The following is a 20,062-nucleotide window of genomic DNA, read 5'->3' as shown; positions in this document are numbered from 1 at the left end:
AGGATCTGCAGGGACCTGGCTGCACTTATGAAACCAGAAGAAATAAAATTAGCAGAGTGTTTGTATAAATATTACTCTTTGTTAAATTAATCTATTTACTTTAAAGCTTACATTGATTCAATATTGTGCCTACTGCCCCTTGCCCAAGGTATTTAAAAGAGAAAGGAAATGAAAAAAAACCAAAACCACAAAAACAAAAAACTAAGAGTGTGGCCACCTTTCAAAGGCAGACAGTAAGTCCAAGCTCCAGGCACACTTTGGAGATTCACAGCTTTCTCATGTGCACTAAGCTCCAAGGAGCAAGAGAGTCATTGCACAGATCCAGGGAGAAAATACACTTGGGTCTGTCTGTACCCAGCCATAAAGTGCCTTTGTACCCACTGCAGACACACAAAGCAAGGACATTTCTTCCACTAGCCCAGGTTGCTCCAAGCCCTGTCCAACCTGGCCTTGGACACTTCCAGGAATGGGGCAGCCACAGCTTCTCTGGGCAACCTGTGCCAGGGCCTGCCCACCCTCACAGGGAAGAATTCCTCCCCAGTCTCCCATCTAACCCTGCCCTCTGGCAGTGGGAAGCCATTCCCTGTGTCCTGTCCCTCCAGGCCCTTGTCCAAAGTCCCTGTCCAACACTGCAGCAATTTCTCTAAAGGAAAGCAGAATGTTTGGGATACCAGGCTCAGCTGGTGAGGGTTCTCCAGAGTTGTTCCCACGCCAGGCCCTGGAGCAGCACCCCCTGCCTGTGCCCTGAGCCACCCTGGCTGCTCCACCCCGGGCCCTGCCATCCCGTGAGCGTTGCTTTGTTTCCTGCTCTGTAAGTGAATGCACTTCCACTGCCCGGCCAAAAGAAAGCACAAGGTAAAGGACACTTCATCTGTCTCACTAACACCACAAAGCACATCAGACAGTAGGGGAATGGGAGGGGCCCGTTGCTTCTCTAACGAAGCGAGTTAAATTGGCAGCATCAGGAATAACGTGTGTGATTACAAGGCTTCCCTCTTGGGGACCCCAGCAAGCCTGAACCCCTCTTTGGATCAAAATCCCTCCCCATGTAAACGACTGGTGTGGAAGGGAGTGCAGAGGGGGGAGAGCATCACCCTACAGCCCCAGTCGGACAGGAGAGCCCTTCCTTGGCCTCCCAGACTTTGGGGTGCACCCCAACTGCCCTCCCCACCTGCACACCATCAGCCCTCCCCCTGCCCCAGTCACCTTTGTGGGGGGGGGAAGGACGGAATGGATTCCCTGGGTATCTCCATCCCTGCGACAGCCCAAACAACCCAAACCTAAAGAGCCTTTTGCCCCGCAGGTTCTCGAAGTGCTTCACAAACGACACAGACGCAGAGAGGCCCCGTGCCCCCCGCGGGTCCCCTCAGCCCGCCCCCCGGCCGGAGCTGTCCCCTCTGCGGTGCTGAACGCCCCCCCCCGTTATTGCATAGCATCGCAAGACCTGATTTCAGGGGAGTGGGCGCCCCGTGTAACAACTCCACGCGTGGGGACCAGCCCCGCCGGGGGGTACGTGACACCTGCCCCCGCCCGCTCCTGTGGCCTTCCCGTGGGATGTGCCTCGAGGCGTGGGACCACCCGGACGGGGCCCGCTGCTCGCCTGGCTCCTTACCCCGAGAGCAGATAAACACCATCGTACGAGGATCCTTTTTCTTTCCTTTTCATTCTTTCTTTCTTTTCTTTTCTTTTTTTTTTTTTTTTTTTGGTGTTTTGTGTTTTTAAATAAAAAATAAAATGCGTAAGAAAATAACATTTCTAAAGGAAACCATTATCATTCTACTCTCTCTCTTTCTTTCCCCCTTCTTTTTCCCTTTTTCTCTTTTTGGCCATCTTTCCATGGAACGAGATGTGCTGACCGGGGGGTCCCTCCCGGTAGGAAACAATAACGACAGAGGGGAAAAAGAGAAGGAGGAGGAGAGCAAGGGAGCACATCTGGCTCCGTGCTCAGTCCTCACACATCGCTGGATGTCCTTGGTCTGGAGGAGAACGTGGAGGGGATGCACCCGCAGCAGGCCAGCCAGAGGGACTTCTGGATGTCTGGGTTTCTGAAGGCGTAAATGATGGGGTTGATGAGGGAGTTGCAGGTGGCGGGCAGCGCCAGGGAGTAGGTGTAGACCGCGGGGTAACTGGAATCGGCCACCAGGGAGTAGATGGCGAAGGGGATCCAGCACAGGGCAAAGGTGCCGAGGATGAGCGAGAGCGTGGAGAGCCCTTTGCGGGTGGAGGTGGCCTGCGCCGTGGCGATGAACTGGTGCTGCACGGCGATCTGCTGGGCGTGCCGGAAGGCGATCTTGCAGATCTGCAGGTAGAGCTGCATCATGAGGGCGAAGAGGAGGAGGAAGGTGACGGCCAGCACGGCCGCGTTGTCCTTGGTGACGGGCCGCAGGATGCTGCAGGCGCTCTGGTCCCGCAGGCAGTTCCAGCCCAGGAGGGGCAGCAGCCCCACGCCCAGGCACAGCAGCCACATCAGCAGCACCATGGCGCAGGTGAAGCCCAGCGTGCGCTCGCTGTGGTAGGTGAGCGCGTTGTACAGCGACAGGTAGCGGTCCACGGTGATGGCCAGGAGGCTGCAGACGGAGGCGGAGAAGGCGGCGAGCAGCAGCCCCGCGGCCGCCAGCTCCGCCGCCTCGCTGGGCGGCCGCAGCAGGTACCGCACGGCGAAGTTGGCCACCAGCCCCAGCCCGGCCAGCAGGTCGGCCAGCGCCAGGCTGCCGATCAGCAGGAACATGGGCGCCCGCAGGCTCGGCGTGTAGAACAGCACGGCGAGCACCAGCGCGTTCTCGCCGGCCACCGCCGTGCCCGTGGCGCACAGCGCGATGTCCCAGGGGCTCACGGCCCCCGCGGCCCCTCCGCCGCCCGGCGCCGCCGTGCCCGGCCCGCCCGCCGCCGAGGGCCAGGCGGGGGGCTCCGAAGCGTTCCCGGGGCCCGGGAGCCGCTGCTGCTGCGGCTGCGGCGGCCACGGCTCCCCCATGGCGGCGGGGCCGTGCAGCATCGCTGGGGAGAGAGCGAGAGGGGAGGTCAGGGGAGGCACCGGCACCGCCACCGGGGAGAGCCCCGAGCCCCGCACCGAGCCCGGCGAGCCCCGCACTGAGCCCGGGGAGAGCCGCCGACCCCCGCACTGAGCCGGAGACCCCCGCGCTGAGAGCAACACCGAACCCGGGGAGCCCCTCACTGAGCCCGGGGAGCCCCTCACCGAGCCCACCCCGCGCCCCGGAGACCCCCGCACCGTGCCCCGCACCAAGCCCCGGGACATCCCCCCCGAGCCCCACACCGGGCTCCGGAGAGCCCGGCCCAGGGACACCCCACCCCGCGTCCCGCACCGGCCGCCCCCGCCCGCCGCATCCCCGCCCGCCTCCCCCCAGCCCCACTGCAGCTTTCCTGGGATCCAACCTCCCGCAAACATCCCCGGCCCAGGCTTCGCCGTCCCCCCCACCCCACACGCACCCCTGGCCGCTCTCTCTCGCTATCACCCGCTCCTCCCGCCGGGCTGAGGCCGAGCACAACTCATCACCCCGCTGCCCGCACCCGCCTCCGTGCGCTCGGCTCCACGCAGGGTCCGCAGCCGCTGCGCACCCGGTGAAGAACTGGCCGTCCCCTCCTCCTCCTCCCCTCCCCGGGGCACGGCCACCTTTGCTACCTATTTATAGCGCAGCCCCTCCAGCCCCTCCCGCAGCCCTTTCTTTTTTGCGTGCAGTGAGTAAAAATAAACACTATTAATAGGCCAGCGCCTGTATGCGGAGCTGCCGATGGAAGGAGAAGGCAGCGGCAAGGGACAGCCTGCATTAACTTTCTCCTTCCTCCCTCCCTTCCCCTGCTTTGGAAAAGGCTGGTGCAAGATGCTCCCAGCCGGCTGCAACATCCTGCCCTGCTCGGCAGAGCAAATCCCCCCTCCCAGGGTGGGCAGCCGAGGTGTGAAGGTCGGGGGGGCTCTGCCCCCAGCCGCTGCCGTCCCCCGCCGCCACCATCGCCCCATCCCGCATGCAGCCGCGACGCCGGGGGTTGTTGTTTTACCTGGTTTTAATGCACGAGGATCAGCTTGTTCCCCCCACGTTTTTATTTTTTTCCTTCTCAGTCCTTCCAGCCCTTGGTGCGAAGCCTCATTCCTCGGTGAGCATCGCTAATAGCGTTGGCAGAGAGCTGGCATCGACTTGCACTTAATATTCCTGCCCCATTGGATCTGCTGATAAATCTCAACTCTGACGTCAAAGTCTTCACTTATATTCATGATCCAAGTCTGTGAATCAGAGCCGCTGTGATCAGAATAACAACAAGGCTGGCTCCCTGCTCCACATCCACATCCACACCCGCAGGCACGAGGGGGGTGCGCGCACCCGCCCCGCCGATCGTTCATTCATGAGCTCTCCTCCCGCCACCCCGACGCACCTCCCCAAGGTCGGGGCCCGCTGCACCCGCGTCCTGCGGATGCAGCTTTGGGCTGGAGCCAGGCCCCGGCACCTCGCAGGGTTTATTTTTACCGCCTGTGCCGAGGGACGCGGGGATGGGAAAGGAGGGGGTGACACGGCGTGGCGCGGCTCCGACGCCCCGATCTTCAAGGACGATGTCCAGGGACGGCACCGCCAGCCCTCCTGTGCCCCCAGGAGATGGCAGCTGGAGGGGTTCGGGGGTCCTGTGCAACCAGGCTGGGCAGCTGCATCCCTCCTCTGGGGAGACATCGCACCACAGAGCCTTCGCCCCACAGAGGCTTCCCTCCAGCCAGCTGGGATGAGGAGGATCCACACCTAGGAGCTTCCTGTGGGCTGCCCAGCCCTGCCCCTGCCCCCCTGTGAGGGGACACCTGCCCAAGGGCTGGGGGTCTGTCCCTCACCACAGCACCCCCCCACTCATTCATTCCCAAAGCTTCCTTCCTGACTATTTGGGAAAGGATCAGCCCAGAAGGGAACAAATCCCAAAGGCACTATTCTTTTTCCAGCCATAAATGGCTCCATGATTCAGGTCGGGAGCAGAATCATCAAAGCAGGAATGCTCAGCTCCTGGATCCACGGATTTCAGCTACACCTTCTCCCTCCTTTCCTATTGGTTTCATAACACTCCAGCTCCACTCTTTCATCTCCCTCTCTGTTCCAGGCTGTGCAGTGCAGCGAGCTCAGTGTTGGGAAGGATTTCCAGCTCCCGATGTTCAAAGATATTTAGGTGAATATCAGTGATTTTGGCTGAACCCAACCGCCCCAGTTTGGAGCATCTGGGTTCTTAATCAGGCCAAGCCCCATCCCAGGGGACTTGAATCGTCATCTACCTGGGGCCGCCGGGCGCGTGACCGAGCGGTGCGTGCGAGTGACAGGAGCGGCACCAGGAGGGGCGGAGGGAACCGAGCGAGGAGCTGAATGAATTCGCTCCCGCTCCCGGTAATTACGCACGGCCCGTGAAAGGGGAGGCGGGTGAGGAGTTCTGCCTGACTCCCGTCGGCAGCGGCGTCTGCCAGGAGGTGGGTGCAGGAGCCGGGCTGGATGGAGCCGCTGCGGCAGAGGGGATGTGCCGTCCGTGGGGTCCGAGCCCCCCCGGGGGCCTCAGGCTGAGATGAGTGCGGGTGGTCTCAGCTGATGGGCCACGAGCAGCCGCCGGGCTGAGCAGGGATGTCCCCGCTGCCCCAGCCAGTGGCTGCCACGTGCCCTACCTGACCGAGGGCAGGCTGCAGCAGCCCCGGGCCCTGCCGGCACCCAGGCTGAGCGGGGCGTGCCTTCGGACGCCCAGTTGCCCCAGTCTGCCCCTTGGATCCTCTCATCTGTCTGTGCCTCTTGCACACACACACACCCCGGTGGGTCTCAGCTGACCCCAAATCCCACGGGCTCACTGGAAGTGCCTTGGAGCTCCTGCTCCCTCCAGCATCCCACCCCTTTCCAGCCTCTCTTGCAGAAATGCTCTCAAACACCCACCTCTTCCATAGTGGCCCTGGTGACCCCACACATCCCTTCTCCACCTTCAGTTGTTCCCCCTGACACCCCACCACAAGTTTGGCACAATCCCAGGATATTTTTCCTGCATCCCCAGCTCCGGAAGTGTCCCCTTTCCATGCACTCATCCCAGTGGTGGGGCTGCTTGTCCTCCAGGGAGCAGCAGCTCCATGTCTCTGAGGAGGGTTTGGGGGGTCTCCCCACTTGGCTGTGCTCCCCCCAGGTGCAAAGGAGCACATAGGAAGCACTGGCAGAAGCTTTTCCTCCTCCCATGCTGAAGCCCAGGCTCTGCCTGGGTCCTGGAGGGAGCTGACCCCAGCAGGTGAAGTGCTGCTGGTGCCCCAGTGCCCCAGGCAGCCCCACACCCGGGCATCGTGGCCCTGAGGCTCCTGGGCCTTCCAGCCCGGGGCTGGTCTGTGAACTCTGCATCCCCAGGGAGGGCCTGGGTGGCAAAACGGGCTGAAAGAGGTCTCAGGGCTGTGCCAACACATCCCCATCCTCCTCTGCCTTTGGCCCCAGAGTGAGGGGGGCATAGACCATCCCATGTGCTGCCTACCCAGCTGTGTTCCAGAGTATTGCCCCATGAGCTGAGAGTTGTTTTAGGATGTCCTTAGACCCTCCCAGCAGTGCTGGTGCCTGTGCTGGACACAGACAGCAGAGGGGCTGCCAGGACGTGGCCGCTGCACGGGGCTGGCACATCTGTCCGTCTGTCTGAAAGGGGAAATTGTGCCACTGGGGTACCCCAAGAGGGTTGAGGTTTACAAGTGACAAAAATGACATTATCTGGCCCCTTTTAAACCAAGGCACGCTGCCCCCAGAGCTGCCCCATTGTGTCTGTGAGAATGAGCCACTGTACACAGTATTTTCAATGTTTGAGACTCTACTTTTTAAGGTTCTGAGCTCCCTGGGTACCTGCAACACCATTCTGACAATATGTTAAATGTGCTTTATCTATATTCAAATTAGACTCAATAGCAAGGAGCAAAAGTCAAAGCTAATCAAAGGCACCAGCCTAGGCCTGACACCATAATTACAGAGCAAGAGGCCACCAGCCTCACCTGGGAAGGCCATTCAGCACAGAGAAGGTTTTCCCTTGTCGTCTTCCATCTTCATTCCTCATCTCCCTCCTTGGCTTTTGGCCCCTGGGTAAAGCTCAGTGATGAACAAGACACAGGATCTTCCTTTGGCACTGCCCCACAGGGATGTGGGTGCTGCCAGCCCACGGCAGGGCTTGACCTGGCTCTCCTCCTGCCTTAGGAATTGTGCTTTTTTGGTTAAAACAAGGGGGTGGCAAGTTAAAAACAGGGTGGCAATCAGTAATGTCCCAGGCAGAGCCCGCCGGGAACCAAAGCTTGCACAAGGGCTGCTGTTCAATGGGTGGTGCAGAGCTCACCAATTCTCCATCATTTTTACCTCTAAAAGTACTAAAATTGGCTTTAAATCTTTTCCTTGGGGAAATGTTGTCACATTCCAGCATCACATGAGCTTTTCCCACCCAAGCTCCCACTCCTGTGTGACAGACCTATGAGCTTGTTGCCTTGAGACCCCCAGGAGGGGCTTAAAGTCACTCTGTTGGAATGTTCACCCCCATATTTATCCCAGCACCGTTTCCGCAGCGAGCGGATCCAGCCTTATTCCAGCGCCTCCGTTGTTCCCTGTTACTCCAACGGTGCTTGAAGAGCTCTAAGAAGGAAAAGCACGGCTATAATTAGCAGTGCTGACTAATCAGGGTGGCAAACAAGCGCACTGCGCCCGCCAGCCTCCCCAAATCGGGGCTGTCGGGGGCCGCGCGCCGCCGGGAGCGCAGAGAGTCCTATATTCCAAGGCTTTGCATAATTCTTGGTGGAAATGAGGCCATTTTCTCACTGCTGCCACCGGAAAGAGAGGACTTCTCCTGGTGCTGGGGTCCAGCATCCCAGCCTGGTGGGAAGTACTGGGGCTCCATGGTGGGTTTGGGTGTTTGAGGTGCTCATGGTGGAGCTGGAGGATGGCAGGCAGGAGTCTGGCTGATAAAATCCTCCACGTCTGTTGAAAACCAACCGATTAGGGTGAAAAAGTTCTCTCCAGGTAGGTGGAATGGGCCCCTTTGAGGACCTGGCTTGCAAGAGTGACCTCTGCCATCCCACCTGCAGCAGCACCACTGTAACCCTGAGTTACCTGTAGGTGAGAGCTACGGGTGGATCGTCGGCTTTTCCAGCACCAGGGAACAGCTTCCTGCCCCAAAATGAGCTCTCCTGCCTGGGGACAGTGGGGACAGGGGACACTGTGTCTCACTGCCCTGTTGCCATTAGACATCCAGCTGCTGGGAACTTTGCCCATTTAGGGGGACCTGCACGGGGACAGGACCTGCAGCTGTGCCAGGAGGGAAGGAGAAGCCCTGGGTGATTTGAAGGCTCACTCTGACTTCTCCTCCTGATTCCCACCTAACAAACACTCAGGACAAAGCAGAGGGAGGATTTTTCCTCCTTTCACCAGTGATATCATTCCCACATGGATGATTTTGCTCCAATCCTTAAGCTCTGCTGCTTTCCTGAGCCAGAGGAACACGTTCTGAAGCACCTTTGCTGGCACACACCGTGTCACCATATGTCACCCTGGCTCTGGAGAACAGGGTTTCTGGGAAGAGTGGTTTTTTCCAAAATAAAGGGCTTTTGTACCGTGTTTTGCTCCTTCTTCCAGGCTGTATGTGCTGCTCTGGCTGCTGCCTCATCAGGAGTGACAGTGTTTCCCTACACTGCCATTCATCAAGCCATAGGGAGTGTGCAGGCTAAGAGGCAAAATATTAGGGCAAATGAGTGTGATAATTAATAATTAACAATAACCTAATTTACCTGGTGTGGCATGGAGGTAAAAAAGGTTTTCTACAAGATTGGATGGGGGAAAAACAAGAAAGATCCTTCAAAAAATACAAAACCTGGAGTCTTTTTTCAGCTGAGTGCTGGGCAGCCATCCCCCCCTGCTGTGTCCCTGCCACCTGCTGCCACCAACATGAGATTTCCAAAACCAGCCTTGGAGTAAGCCATTCCAGAGGAGCACTGGGAGCACTGTGACACTGGAGCCACGGCAGAGATGCAGCTTTGAGGACCAGGAGGGTCCCAGGTATGTCCAGGAAAGCCACTGGCTGCCCTGGAGCCGATGATCCATCAGCACTGACAGAAACCTGCAGCCACCACGTGCTGGTGGGGGTGGATTTTTCACTCCATTTCAAGTGCTAAACCCCCGTGCTGATCCCTCCTGGTGAAGTGGCCCACGGGGAGCAGGAGGCAGCTCTCCCACCCAGCAGGGAAAGCCCCCTGCAGCAACACTGAAAGGCCCTCCAGCCTCCCCAGTTCCTTCCCTGCTGGGTGGGAAGGAAGCTGGTTCCACAAAACCCAGGGAACAAGTCTCAGCTTTGAAGTCAAGCACAAGGCAGCTCGACACCCCCTCGCCCAAGCACAGCCAGTCCTCTCTATTTATTGATTTTAGCTCGGGCTTCTGACATTTAAACAGGATCCTGTGTGGAGTCACAGCCTGGGCTCCCCTCCTGAGCACAGGCACATTCCCTGGAATTATGCTGGGGACTACATTGCCTGGATGCAGAGCCCTGGCCTCACACATGGTGACATCACCAGAAAAGGTCACAGCCACTTGCTGGTAAATGGAATAATTTGTATAAAACAAGTGCTTGGCTCAGAAAAAAAAATCTGCTTAAGGCAAGCAAGTGAAGCCAAGAGCTGGGCCTGCCAGAAACCTGGGTCTCGTCCCAACCTTCCGCCTGAGCCGTACACACCTGAACTTGGGGGGTATGGAAGGTTTTTTCCCCCTTTGGGCATTTCATTTTCTCCTTCAGCACCACTGCCCAGAGCTGCACCTCAGCAGGGGGAGATTCCCCCAGGATACAAGAGACTTTTCCAGGAGTATGAACACCCAGCCAGAGGAGAGAGCTGTTAAATATACGGGCAATATGCCTTCTTCATCCTCCAGGATGGGGTTTGAACCAGGAAAGTTGTCTGTTCCCAGAGGATTTCCCTCTGCCTGGGGGTTTCACCCTAGGGCTGTGCCGTGCCTCTCCCCACAGTGATGCTGGAGGTCACTGGGCTGAGAAACATCATCCCCCCGAGACCCCCACGGATGAATTTATGGCAGAAAGGCACTGGGCAGAGGGCGTGGGGAAAGTAGCAGTGAGAGAAGACCCTTCAAATACTTTAAAATTGCCAGATTTGAAGGGTTTGGGGTGGATGATGGCAGTGGGACGTGTGGGGAAGGTGAGACACAGGACTGCACCTTCCCATCCAGTTTTGAGCTAATTCCCTGTTGGGTTGTTTTTAAATTTTTTTTTCTCCCAAAAGATCAGCTCTCTTGTCAGAGCTCGAAGTCACAACCATCGCTCCTGCTATCAGTGCAATTGTGTCTGATGAGTCACTTGTTTAACAGGAAGAGGCTCTGGTTGCTATAGGGATGGCAGAGAGGGGAGAGGATCCCTTCATTGCCCTCAGCACCGCCTGTGATGGGGAAAACACAACCCCAGACCATTCCAGGCCAAAGTCCCCTCTGCACTGACTGTGTGACACAGTTTGGCATCCTGGCTGCAGGGCTGCCCAGGCGGGTCCTGAGCAGGGGACGTTCTGGAACCTGGGGACATCCCAGGGCTGGGAGGTGGCAGGAACAGGGAGGGATCGGGGTGAGTGCAGTGTTCGATGTTGTGTTTGGGTCCCACAGGGAATTGGGAGCTGCAGGGGCTGTGGGGGCTTGGGAGGAGACACTGCTGAGCTCCCCACCACGGGCTCATTCACCCCATCCCTCCTCAAGACTTTTCTCCATCTCCCAGGAAAACGCGGTTCCTAGGGGTGTCAGGGCTGATCCCTTTGCATCTGAGCCAGCACCCCGATTGCAAAGGTGAGATGTGGGCAGTGCTGGGGGAGCTGTGGCTGTTTGGCACCCTGGGAAATGAGGCCACCAGGTCACCAAGGTCAGTCACCAAGGCCACCATGACCCACCTCCTCCCGGCTCAATGATTGCAGGCCTTTATCCCCCCTGGGTTTCATCACCCTGGGTCTCCCCCATCCTGCAGTCAGGCACCTCCTAGGGCTGCCTGTGCACTCCCTTTGCCCTTTGCTTCCCCTTCCCCTCTCTCGTGCCAAACTGGGGGATTGACTCCCTGATTCAGACCCAGATGAGGCTCTGGCCACTTCTACAGGGGACACGGTGGAGGAATTCTACCAGGCCCACCCTGCAGACCCCCCCAGCCCCTGCATGGTGCTCAGCAGAGATGCTGCTCTCCCCTGGGACACCCCCTGCTTTCCCAGCTCTTTATTAGGGAACCACTAATTACCTCCAGTGTTCATTGATGCCGTTCCACCACAGCGCTCAGGCTTTGTGTGAACGTGCTATATTTAGCTCTGCTGCTCCTGACAGGGATGCAGTTTGCCCACTCACACTTCTTCCTCTGGATCAGGAGAATTTGGTGCCTTTTCATGATGGTGGGGAGAGAGAGGAGAAACCTCCAGCCTTCAGCTGTGCTCTGCAAAAGTGTTTGTATTTGTTCCCTCCCGCATGAATGGGGTTTGAAGAGCTCCTTCACAGGCTCCCAGAAGCTCTGGGTTTCAGAGAGGAGCATGGCCCACGAAAAATAAAAGGGGGGAAAAATAAGAAGATGGCAGTGGGAGAGGTCCAAACCTCTGTGGTGGGCAGTGCTGGGGGCATTGCAGAAGAGCATGGGTTTGGGTGCTCTGCTGGCATGAGCAGCACTGGGGAAGGCTCTCTCCCACCATCTCTGTGCTGTCCAAGGAACCCAATCTCACAAACTCCTTAAGCATTTTGGGAGTTCCTTATGCTGGCAATACCACGTCCTTGGAGGTGGAATTAGCAGAATTACCTCTGTTCCCACTCTGTGGGTCCCACCGTTCTCCCCCACGCAAGTAAACCTGTAACACAGCTGGTCCCGGAGCAGCTCCAGGCACAGGGATGTCGGGGGGAGTGGCTGTCACCGGAGGAGGTGCAATGGGGGCAAAACTCATCTGGTGAGGTGACAGCCCCGGAGGTGCAGAGATGTGGTTCCATCCTCTGCCTGACCCACCCCGCCCCTGGGTGCACCACAGGGACCAGCACAGGCACCCACGTTTTGCTGTCACCCTCAGCAGGCTGGTCCGTGGTGGGTCCGGCTCCAGCCTTGGCGGGGTACCCCAGCACTGCGGGGGGGTTCCCTGGGCCCCCTACCCTCGCTGGATCCCAAGCTCTCAACCTCTCTGCTTGTTCGTACCCAGGCTGGAGGGGCCAGCAAGTGTGTGCTGAGGAGCTGCAGCGTACGCGGAGCTTCACCAGGACTCACACGGGGCTCCGTGGCTCGGCGTCCCGGGAGTGCTGCCGCTGTGATCCGGCTGTGAGAACCCAGGAGCAGGATGGGCACTGCTCCCCTTCTCCCGGCTCCAGATCTCCCTGTCCGTGATGCACAAACCAATGGGGGAGGAAGGGCAAACTCGGGACCCTTCCCTCGGGGGCGGCCCTTCCCTCCCACAGTCGCTGCCTCTGACCCAGCAGAGCCCCGGGAGGGATCTGGGAGGAGGCTCAGCTGGTGCCAGCCTGTGCAGCCGCCCAGAGGCCCCGACTTCTTTGTTTGCAGGCGCAGTGTCTGCGGGTGGGAGCCGCTGCAGAGGTGAGAGCAGAGAGCAAGGGCTGAGCCACCGGCAGCAGCGCCGGGCACCCCCAGCAGCGGCAGCCTCAGGGGTCTGTGTGCCCCCCCCCCGAGCACTGCAGGGTGAGTGCAGGGCCCGTGTGCTGCCTCACCTGCAGAAACCAGGGCCCTGGGCACTCCTCTGCTCTAAGCGCTGTCTAAGCACTGTGTATAAGCCCCTGGAATGTTGGCAGATGGCTCGGGGAGGGGGATGCAGATGAACCCTGTAATGGAGCCCGGGGCAAGGCCGTCCCTGTGCCGTGCTCCTCCTGCACCGACCGCGCTGTCCCCAGGGATGCCATGGCCAAAACTGCCCCGGAGAGCCCGAACCGCTGTCCTTGGGGAAGGGATGCACAGTTCCCCACCTGCTTCATGGGGTGTCTGTGCCCCAATCTGCCTCACTAGGTGCCCGAGTCCCCCTGTCCTGCCCTGTTGGGTCCCTGCATTCCAAATTCTGCCTTCTTGAGTCCCTTTCTCTCAAATCCCACCTTGTCTCTCAGCTCCCCAGATCCCGCCTCAGCGAGTCCCTGACCCTCAAATCCTGTCCCGTTGAGTTCCTGCATCCCTAGGTGCACGACCCCAGAGGGGACAGCCTTACCCGCATCCCACTGTCTGATGGGAAGGGGGAGATGCTACGTGGCCACGCAACTCAGTTATTATGGCCTGGTGTTTAATTAAATCCCATCCAAAATCATCCACCTTGGGATAATCTGTGGGCAGGTGGCTATTCCAGCAAGGAAAAAAATCCCCTGTTTTCCCCATCAGGTGTTTCTTGAGACAGACAAGAGGCAAAACAGGTTCTTTTAATAGCACAGCACAAGAGGCAGCTCGCTGGGGCGGGAGCTGAAGGTCGGCTCCGCTCTCGGCTCCGCGCCGGGACACCGCGGGCGAGCAGGCACACGGCTATTTATAACTGCCTGGCTTTTTAAGAAAACAAAACCCCATCCAGGAAAAACACCGCTGGTACCTCGGGAAAAACAACCTGAGCCCCGATCCTGGTCCTCGGGAGCCCCCTGTGCCTGCCGGGGACCATCCCAGCACCCTCAGGCGGGACGGGGGCTGTGGGTTAATCAGTGGCACCCCGGGGTGGGTGGGGAAGGGGAGGGCAGTGGGTGGCAGAGAGGGGTTGTTTGCAGAGCACCCAGGGTATGTGGGGCCATGGCTGCCCCCTCAGCCCACGGCACAGGCAGAGTCCCAGCACAGCAGCCTGGCTCAGCCCTTCGGGGCTGTTTCGGGTTTGGAACACCCCCATGGGCTGGACACCCCCTCAGAGCTCAGAGACATCCCCGTGCCCTTCTGGCAGCCCCAGCAGAGGCACCCCAGGGTGTCCCCCCCACATGGGGCTGCCTGTGGGCACCTTTCTCCCTGCCACTACACTTACATGACCAGACAAAACCAGAGGTGTAATTTTCCCCCTTAGTTACAGCATTTTCATCCTTGAAATCTTTCCAGGCATCATAACTCCAGCACCCACAGTGTTGGTCCCAGTGCCAAGGCCTCACCTTCCCTGTGCCCTGCAGTGGGGTGGGTGCTGGGCCTTGGCCCTGCTGCCCAGCCACGGGGGGCAGGAGGGAGAAATGGCCCCAAAGCAGGGTGTTTGGCTACCACAGGCACCCTGGCAAGGAGAGCAGGGCTGTGTCTGGGCAGTGCAACCCACTCAGCAGGATAAATAAGAGAGTTAATACATAACAGCTGCCGGACACTCCTTGGACAGACCATCCCTCCCGACTCATCAGGGCTCTGGGGCAGCTCCTAGAGAGCCCCAAGTGATGCTGCAGTGAGGGCAAGAGGGGAAAAAGCAAAAGCCCAGCTTCTCCCAGCACCTGAGGAAGAGGTGACACCATTGGAGTGGTGGTGGGACAGCAAGAGCTGCTGGTGCCAGTCCAAGGATTGTTGGCTCCTGGTAGGGGGAGCAGGAGTTTGAATCTATCAAAGACACGCAGCTGGAAGAAAAACCTGCCTAAACACCTCCTAGCAGGCTTGGAGGAAAATCAGGGTAGAAATGGATGGGATGAAGCCCACAGCAAGGGGACTTCCCATGCCTGAAAGTGTCCAAGGCCAGACTGGACGGGGCTTGGAGCAACCTGGGCTAGTGCAAGGTGTCCCTGCCCATGGCAGGGGGTTTGAAATGAGATGGGCTTAAGGTCACTTCCAACGCAAACCTTTCTGTGATCCTGTGATGATTCCATGACATGAACAGCCAGGACATGGTGATGGGGTCTGTGGGTCCACAGGGTGGCTTTGGGGCATCCCAGCTGCTCCCAGGAGCTCTCAGAGGACCCGGCTCTCTCCCAGCAGGATTCACCAGCCTGGTGTGTTATTTTTTTCAGTGCTAGGATATAATTAGTGCCAGTTCCTCAGACCTGTCACTCACCATCATGCAGCCTTTGCTTTTCCTGGGAACATGACTAACTGGCAAATGGCTGAACACGCCGGGAAGGTGCAGGGAAAAGTGAGTATTTGCTTTCCTCCCTGGGAAATAAAAAAAACCCCAACTTCAGGAGCCACTTTGCAGCCTCAGAGAGCAGAACAAATCTTGACAGTGCTCGAGGAGGGATGAGCCACCTGCCAGTCACGCGGGACACCCACGGCTCCTCCCAGCACAGGGAATCTCAGAGCCATGGACAGGCGGTGGGAGCCACCGAGATGTTCAGAACCATGAGTGGGACCACCCAAAAATCAACCCACTCCCCTGCCAACCTTCTGGTTTCCCTTCCTGTTCTCCCCATCTCTTGCACCTCCACACAGAGGATGCTCTTTCTCCCACTCCCTCCCAGCACAGCCCCTTTCCCACGGGGGGTTTCTCCCCTCTCTGCTGCTGTTGCTCCAGGAAGGCCGTGTCTCCTGTCGCTCCCGTTCCTGCCCTCCGGCTGTGACCCGCAGCCACAGCCCCGGGGAGCCCGGGCTGGATCCTGCTCCCTCCCAGGGGTTATTTCAGAGAGGTTTGATGCTCTGTTGGAGGTATTTTTAGTGGAAGATAATGCGGTTCCAGCTCTCCCGGGAACCCTCCTGCCCCCAGTCATTGCTCCCGAAGCACTTGGCTCCAGCTGTGCGGGAACAGTGCAGAGAAATTGGTTTTCCCAAACCCAGTCATGTCCTCCCATTGGGGGATAAATGGAAAACTTTGGCTAAAGCAAAGCTTGGCTCTTCTGTTGGGTCTGAAGCTCAACAAACTGAAAGGGCCCAAAAATGTAACCCTGTGTTTATGGTTGGTTTTGTACCATGAGAAACCAGACAAACAAAGGTAAAATCTCTGTTCAACTCTTCACTGTACTTCACTTATCCTTGGGGATAAGTTAATAAAAATATTCCCATTTCTGGTCTGTCTGATGGCTTCAGACATCCCTTAATGCCCTTTCTTGGCCTGAAAACCCACTCTCTGATCCTCACCAACCCACTCTTGTCCCCACGTTCAGGGGACACCCCGAGCACCTGGCAGGAAGCTCTGGAAAGAGATGAGCACCTTTGGCACAGGGGCCATCCCTCCATCCCCATCAGCACCAGGTACCAGCCTGGTTTGGTTCTTTTATGCTGAAATGATGGCAAAGAATTCTGAAGGAATAAACTGGATTTTTTCCAAACTCATGGCCTTTCGCTTGGAGAAATATTGTGACTCAAAATCTGAAAATGAACAGTTTAACATTAAAAAAACCCAAAAAAAGTGAAAAAAAAGAGGCCATGGGAAGGATGACCAAGAATAACCCTTTTCCCCCATCACCCCCACGTGTTGTCTTGTGCAGCTCCCTGAGCCCTTGCTGGGGAGGAGCTGAGGCTTTGCTGGTGTGAGGGGGGAAGCAAAGGGACCTGGAGCAGTTTCCTAAGGGAGCAATCTTTTGGCACTGAGGGGTTTTACCTTGGCTTGGCCAGATGATGGGGAAGGGGCACCTACAGGTGTGGGTCGGACTCACGTGGGTTTCATCACCCTGGGACTGTCCAGGATGCAGAGATGGGAATTCCCACCTGCCACAGCCCCCCATCAACACCCAGAGTCCCCATGACCTGCAAAGATACAGCTGTGGGGCTGAGGCTTCCAAAATACCCAGAGTATTTCAAATGACCCACCACTAAAAGGAGCATCAGACCCAAGTCGTAGGGGATGCAAACGAGTCGGGACCAGGAGGTCCCACAAGGTCTGAAATCTGTGTTGTCATCAGTGTGAGGTTCCTGGCCGTCTTTCCTGTGGCTTTGATGAGGGTCTATCCCACAAAGACCTCTAAGATACCAACCCTCTGCTCGCAACTGCCTCTGGACACAGCTGGTCCTGCACAGCAGCACTGCCAGATGTGATTCCCCTCCCCTGAGCCGTCCCGTCCCTCCACAGCAGCCCCTGTTTTCTCCCGGCAGCCCCGCAGTGATTGGTTGCAGCAAATGCCGGTTGCTTCTCGGGGAAGGAAACAAATGCACTTAATAGAGTGCTAATTAAGGCACTTAATCACTAACAAAGTTACTCAGCTCCTGCTGGAACCCCCCTGCTATTCTCTGCACTGTTTGCACCCGGGGGTGCCCAGAACAAACGGCTTCAGCTGCATTTCCCTCCCCCTCACCCTGCCCACGGTCTGTGGGCAGCAGCAGCCCCGGGGTCACTCCAGCTGGAGCTCCTGTTGTCCTGCCCCTTCCAGCTCCGGGCCTTAAAACCCAGAAAATGTCTCTTCCCACCTCTCTATTCCTCACCCAATATGTTCTGCTAAAGCAGCTCCGCTCCAGATACAAACATCTGGAGAATGGGATGAACCCGGGGGGATGTGGGGACATTGCTGACTCCAGCTGCAGCTCTCAACCCCCATCCTTGCCCTTCTGCCCCTCCTTCACACCGCCTGTGCCTTGGGAATCCCCAGAGAAGGCCCAGCTGGGAATACCTGAGTGGTTCTGGTTTATTTGACCCAACCTGCAGTGCAGCCCGTGCCTCTCTGTGTGCCCTGCGCTGGGGCAGGTGCAGAGGATGCTTCTCAGGGAAGCACCAAAAGCATTTTGCTCTCAATAAATCTGGGCCAGCGTACCTGAAGTGATACTGTGGGGGCTCTGATATTTTAAGGTCTTCGCAAACCCTTCTTGAGCTTTGCCCTTCCAGTCCAACTCCTCCTCCTGGGGTTTTATAAGTTCCCCTCTCCAAGGCCCCTGTGTTTCACTCCCCATCCAAGCTGATTCCAGCTCCTGGGATCACACCACGTGGGGCTTGGAGAGCATCTGCTCCTACTCCCACTGTCTCCCACATTCCAGATCCACCTCCGGCAGCTCACTCTTATCTCCTTTGGGAAGCAGGCACCACCCCAGCCTCTGAAGAGCACCCAGCAATCCTGCTTCTCCCTCCATGCCCCGTTCCTTTTGGGGACCCCAGCAGGACACACGGCTGGCCACCCTCCCCTCCCCAGGTGTCATGGTCCACCTCTGCAGGCCCGGCCAATCTCATTCCACTTCCAAGGAAAAGTTTTGCAGGCGGTAACCAATTCTCCTACAAAAAGGTCCTAAAGTCAGATTTTCATAATCTTACGCAGTTTTTAGTAGTTTTTGGACAAAATTCCCAAAGACTGCTCTGTTTCTGACAAAGATGAAGGGGGAAGAGAGCTGAGTACATTGTTGAAGCGTGGGAAGCACTGCAGTGGTCTGTGTTTGTGTTTGTTATTTGTATTTAGCAGCTTTCAGAACAACTGACAGCCACTAAACGTGCTCATTATTAGCAACTCAAATATTAAACATGCTGCTGTGTAATTAATTCATCCTTCCCTTTCCTGGCTTCCTCTCTCCTGCTGGGGCAGTGCAGGAACACCCCTCACACCCCACCAGGTCCATAAATGCACCAGATGAGGGAGGGAAGGGACTGGAGAGGACCTTAAAGCCCATCTCATTGCACCCCCTGCCATGGGCAGGGACACCTTCCACTAGCCCAGGTTGCCCCAAGCCCCGTCCAACCTGGCCTTGGGCACTTCCAGGGATCCAGGGGCAGCCACAGCTCTGGACAACCTGTGTCAGGGCCTCCCCACCCTCCCAGGGAAGAATTTCTTCCCAATATCCATCTAAACTGCCCCCTGTCACTTTTTGAGGCCATTAATTCTGACACAAAGCCCGGGGAGTTCTGACCAACAGCCAGATGTGTGAAGGAGCAAACATTTCCCTTTGCAGAGCTTCGTCTCCAGAATACAAGGACAAGATGCCTCCACACCATCCACCTGCCACTGCTCCATTCCTGCCCTTCCTCACCCTGAGCTATCATCCCAGACATCTCATCCTACCTGGCTGCTTCTCTGGGACCAAACAGAGCAGCAGGATGGGGAGGTGGCCCGAACTCCAGGCCTGGCTTTGCAGGAGGGGAGGGGAGCAGACAGAATCAGCCCCGAGGTTAATTAGTGCCCCAAGAGCAAATGCTGGCAGGACTTTCCATGTTGGGAATTATGTTCCAGGGCATTGTTTCCTTTCGAGGGCCACAGTGGGAAGGTTCGACTTGTCTCAAGGGCCTCTGTCAGTCTATTTTACCAATCAAATATGATTTGTTTTAAACAGCTACTAACCTGAGCCGGCACAGTGACTCTAAAAGCTCCTGCTGGGAATCAGAACATGCCAGGCACAAACACCAGCCCAGAAATCACCTCTGCTGCTGCACACGCGAGGGCAGGGCCTCTCCCCAAACACGCTGCAGGATCTGTGGAATTAGCAGGAAGATAGGAACACAGGGTGTGTTCAGAGAGAAATAACAACCATGGGATGGTCTGGAGTTCTGGAGTCACCTGCAGTGACAATCCCAGCCCAAGTCCCAATACCAGTCCTGCCTTGCTGGCACTCCAAGCTCAAACCACTTCCAGGCCTTCTGACTTTGGTTGTTCAAAGTTTTCTGGGTGATGTTCCTTCTGCAGTGTCTGAAAGTCAGACTCACGTTCACTGGAGTTAAAATTAGCTCCATTTATTGCTAATGTGTGACCCAGCAGGGCAAGGACCAGCCAGTATTGTGCATTTAAAGTGAGGTTTTGCAGAGCAGCTGCCATTTGAAAATCTCAACTGCTTCTATTGCATCTAATCCCATAAACTCCTACTGCTGGGAGCAGCCTTTGATCCAGTTTTCCCCCTGTAAAGGTGAACTGCAGTGAACCACACAGACATGAAGACCTGTCCTGCAATGAACCTGGAAAGCTCCAAACACACGGTACTATTTTTGCTTTTCAATGTCTCTGTTCCAGATCAGTCAGATAATAACTGCAACAAAGTCTCATGGACACCAACACAGGGGGGAAAGAGGGAGAAAACCAGGGCTCCCAGGGAAAGGCAAGGGCAGAGCTGTGGGGGTGATGGAGGGACGCAGGAACAGCAGGGACGGGATGGTGGAGGCCCTTGTTTCACCAGCACATCAGTTAGAACCCACGGCACTGAATTCTTCACTGTTCTTGCTTTAAACCTCTTCTGCACAGGTTCTGTGGGTGCAGACACAGCAGGGTCAGGATCCCTCTGCCAGGTGGGAAAAGTTAAGGATTGGAATTCTGCCTCAGACTGGAATTCAAGGAAAAGCCTCTGAGCTATG

General features: G+C 57.1%; 1 protein-coding gene across 2 annotated transcripts; it reads right to left on the bottom strand.

Annotated features, from left to right (window-relative positions):
• Nucleotides 1–548: 548 nt before the first annotated feature.
• Nucleotides 549–19,208, bottom strand: LOC113997195 (G-protein coupled receptor 12-like). Of its 2 annotated transcripts, XM_027738851.2 has the most exons (3): nucleotides 19,062–19,208; nucleotides 4,012–4,234; nucleotides 549–2,994 (listed from the first exon to the last, which is right to left on the bottom strand). In XM_027738851.2, the coding sequence occupies exon 3, from the start codon at nucleotides 2,990–2,992 to the stop codon at nucleotides 1,952–1,954; it is 1,041 nt and encodes a 346-aa protein (XP_027594652.1). In that variant the 5' UTR covers nucleotides 2,993–2,994; nucleotides 4,012–4,234; nucleotides 19,062–19,208; the 3' UTR covers nucleotides 549–1,951. The 2 variants fall into 2 exon arrangements, with proteins under 2 accessions (XP_027594652.1, XP_039242386.1); XM_039386452.1 differs by lacking the exons at nucleotides 4,012–4,234; nucleotides 19,062–19,208 and adding an exon at nucleotides 3,445–3,586.
• Nucleotides 19,209–20,062: the final 854 nt, after the last annotated feature.

The sequence above is a fragment of the Pipra filicauda genome, unplaced genomic scaffold (assembly GCF_003945595.2).
Source record: "Pipra filicauda isolate LSUMZ 115617 unplaced genomic scaffold, ASM394559v2 scaffold484_size733096_pilon, whole genome shotgun sequence".
NCBI classification, from domain to species: domain Eukaryota; kingdom Metazoa; phylum Chordata; class Aves; order Passeriformes; family Pipridae; genus Pipra; species Pipra filicauda.
Note: the sequence above shows the minus strand (reverse complement) of the source record. Positions and strands in the feature narration are given on the sequence as shown.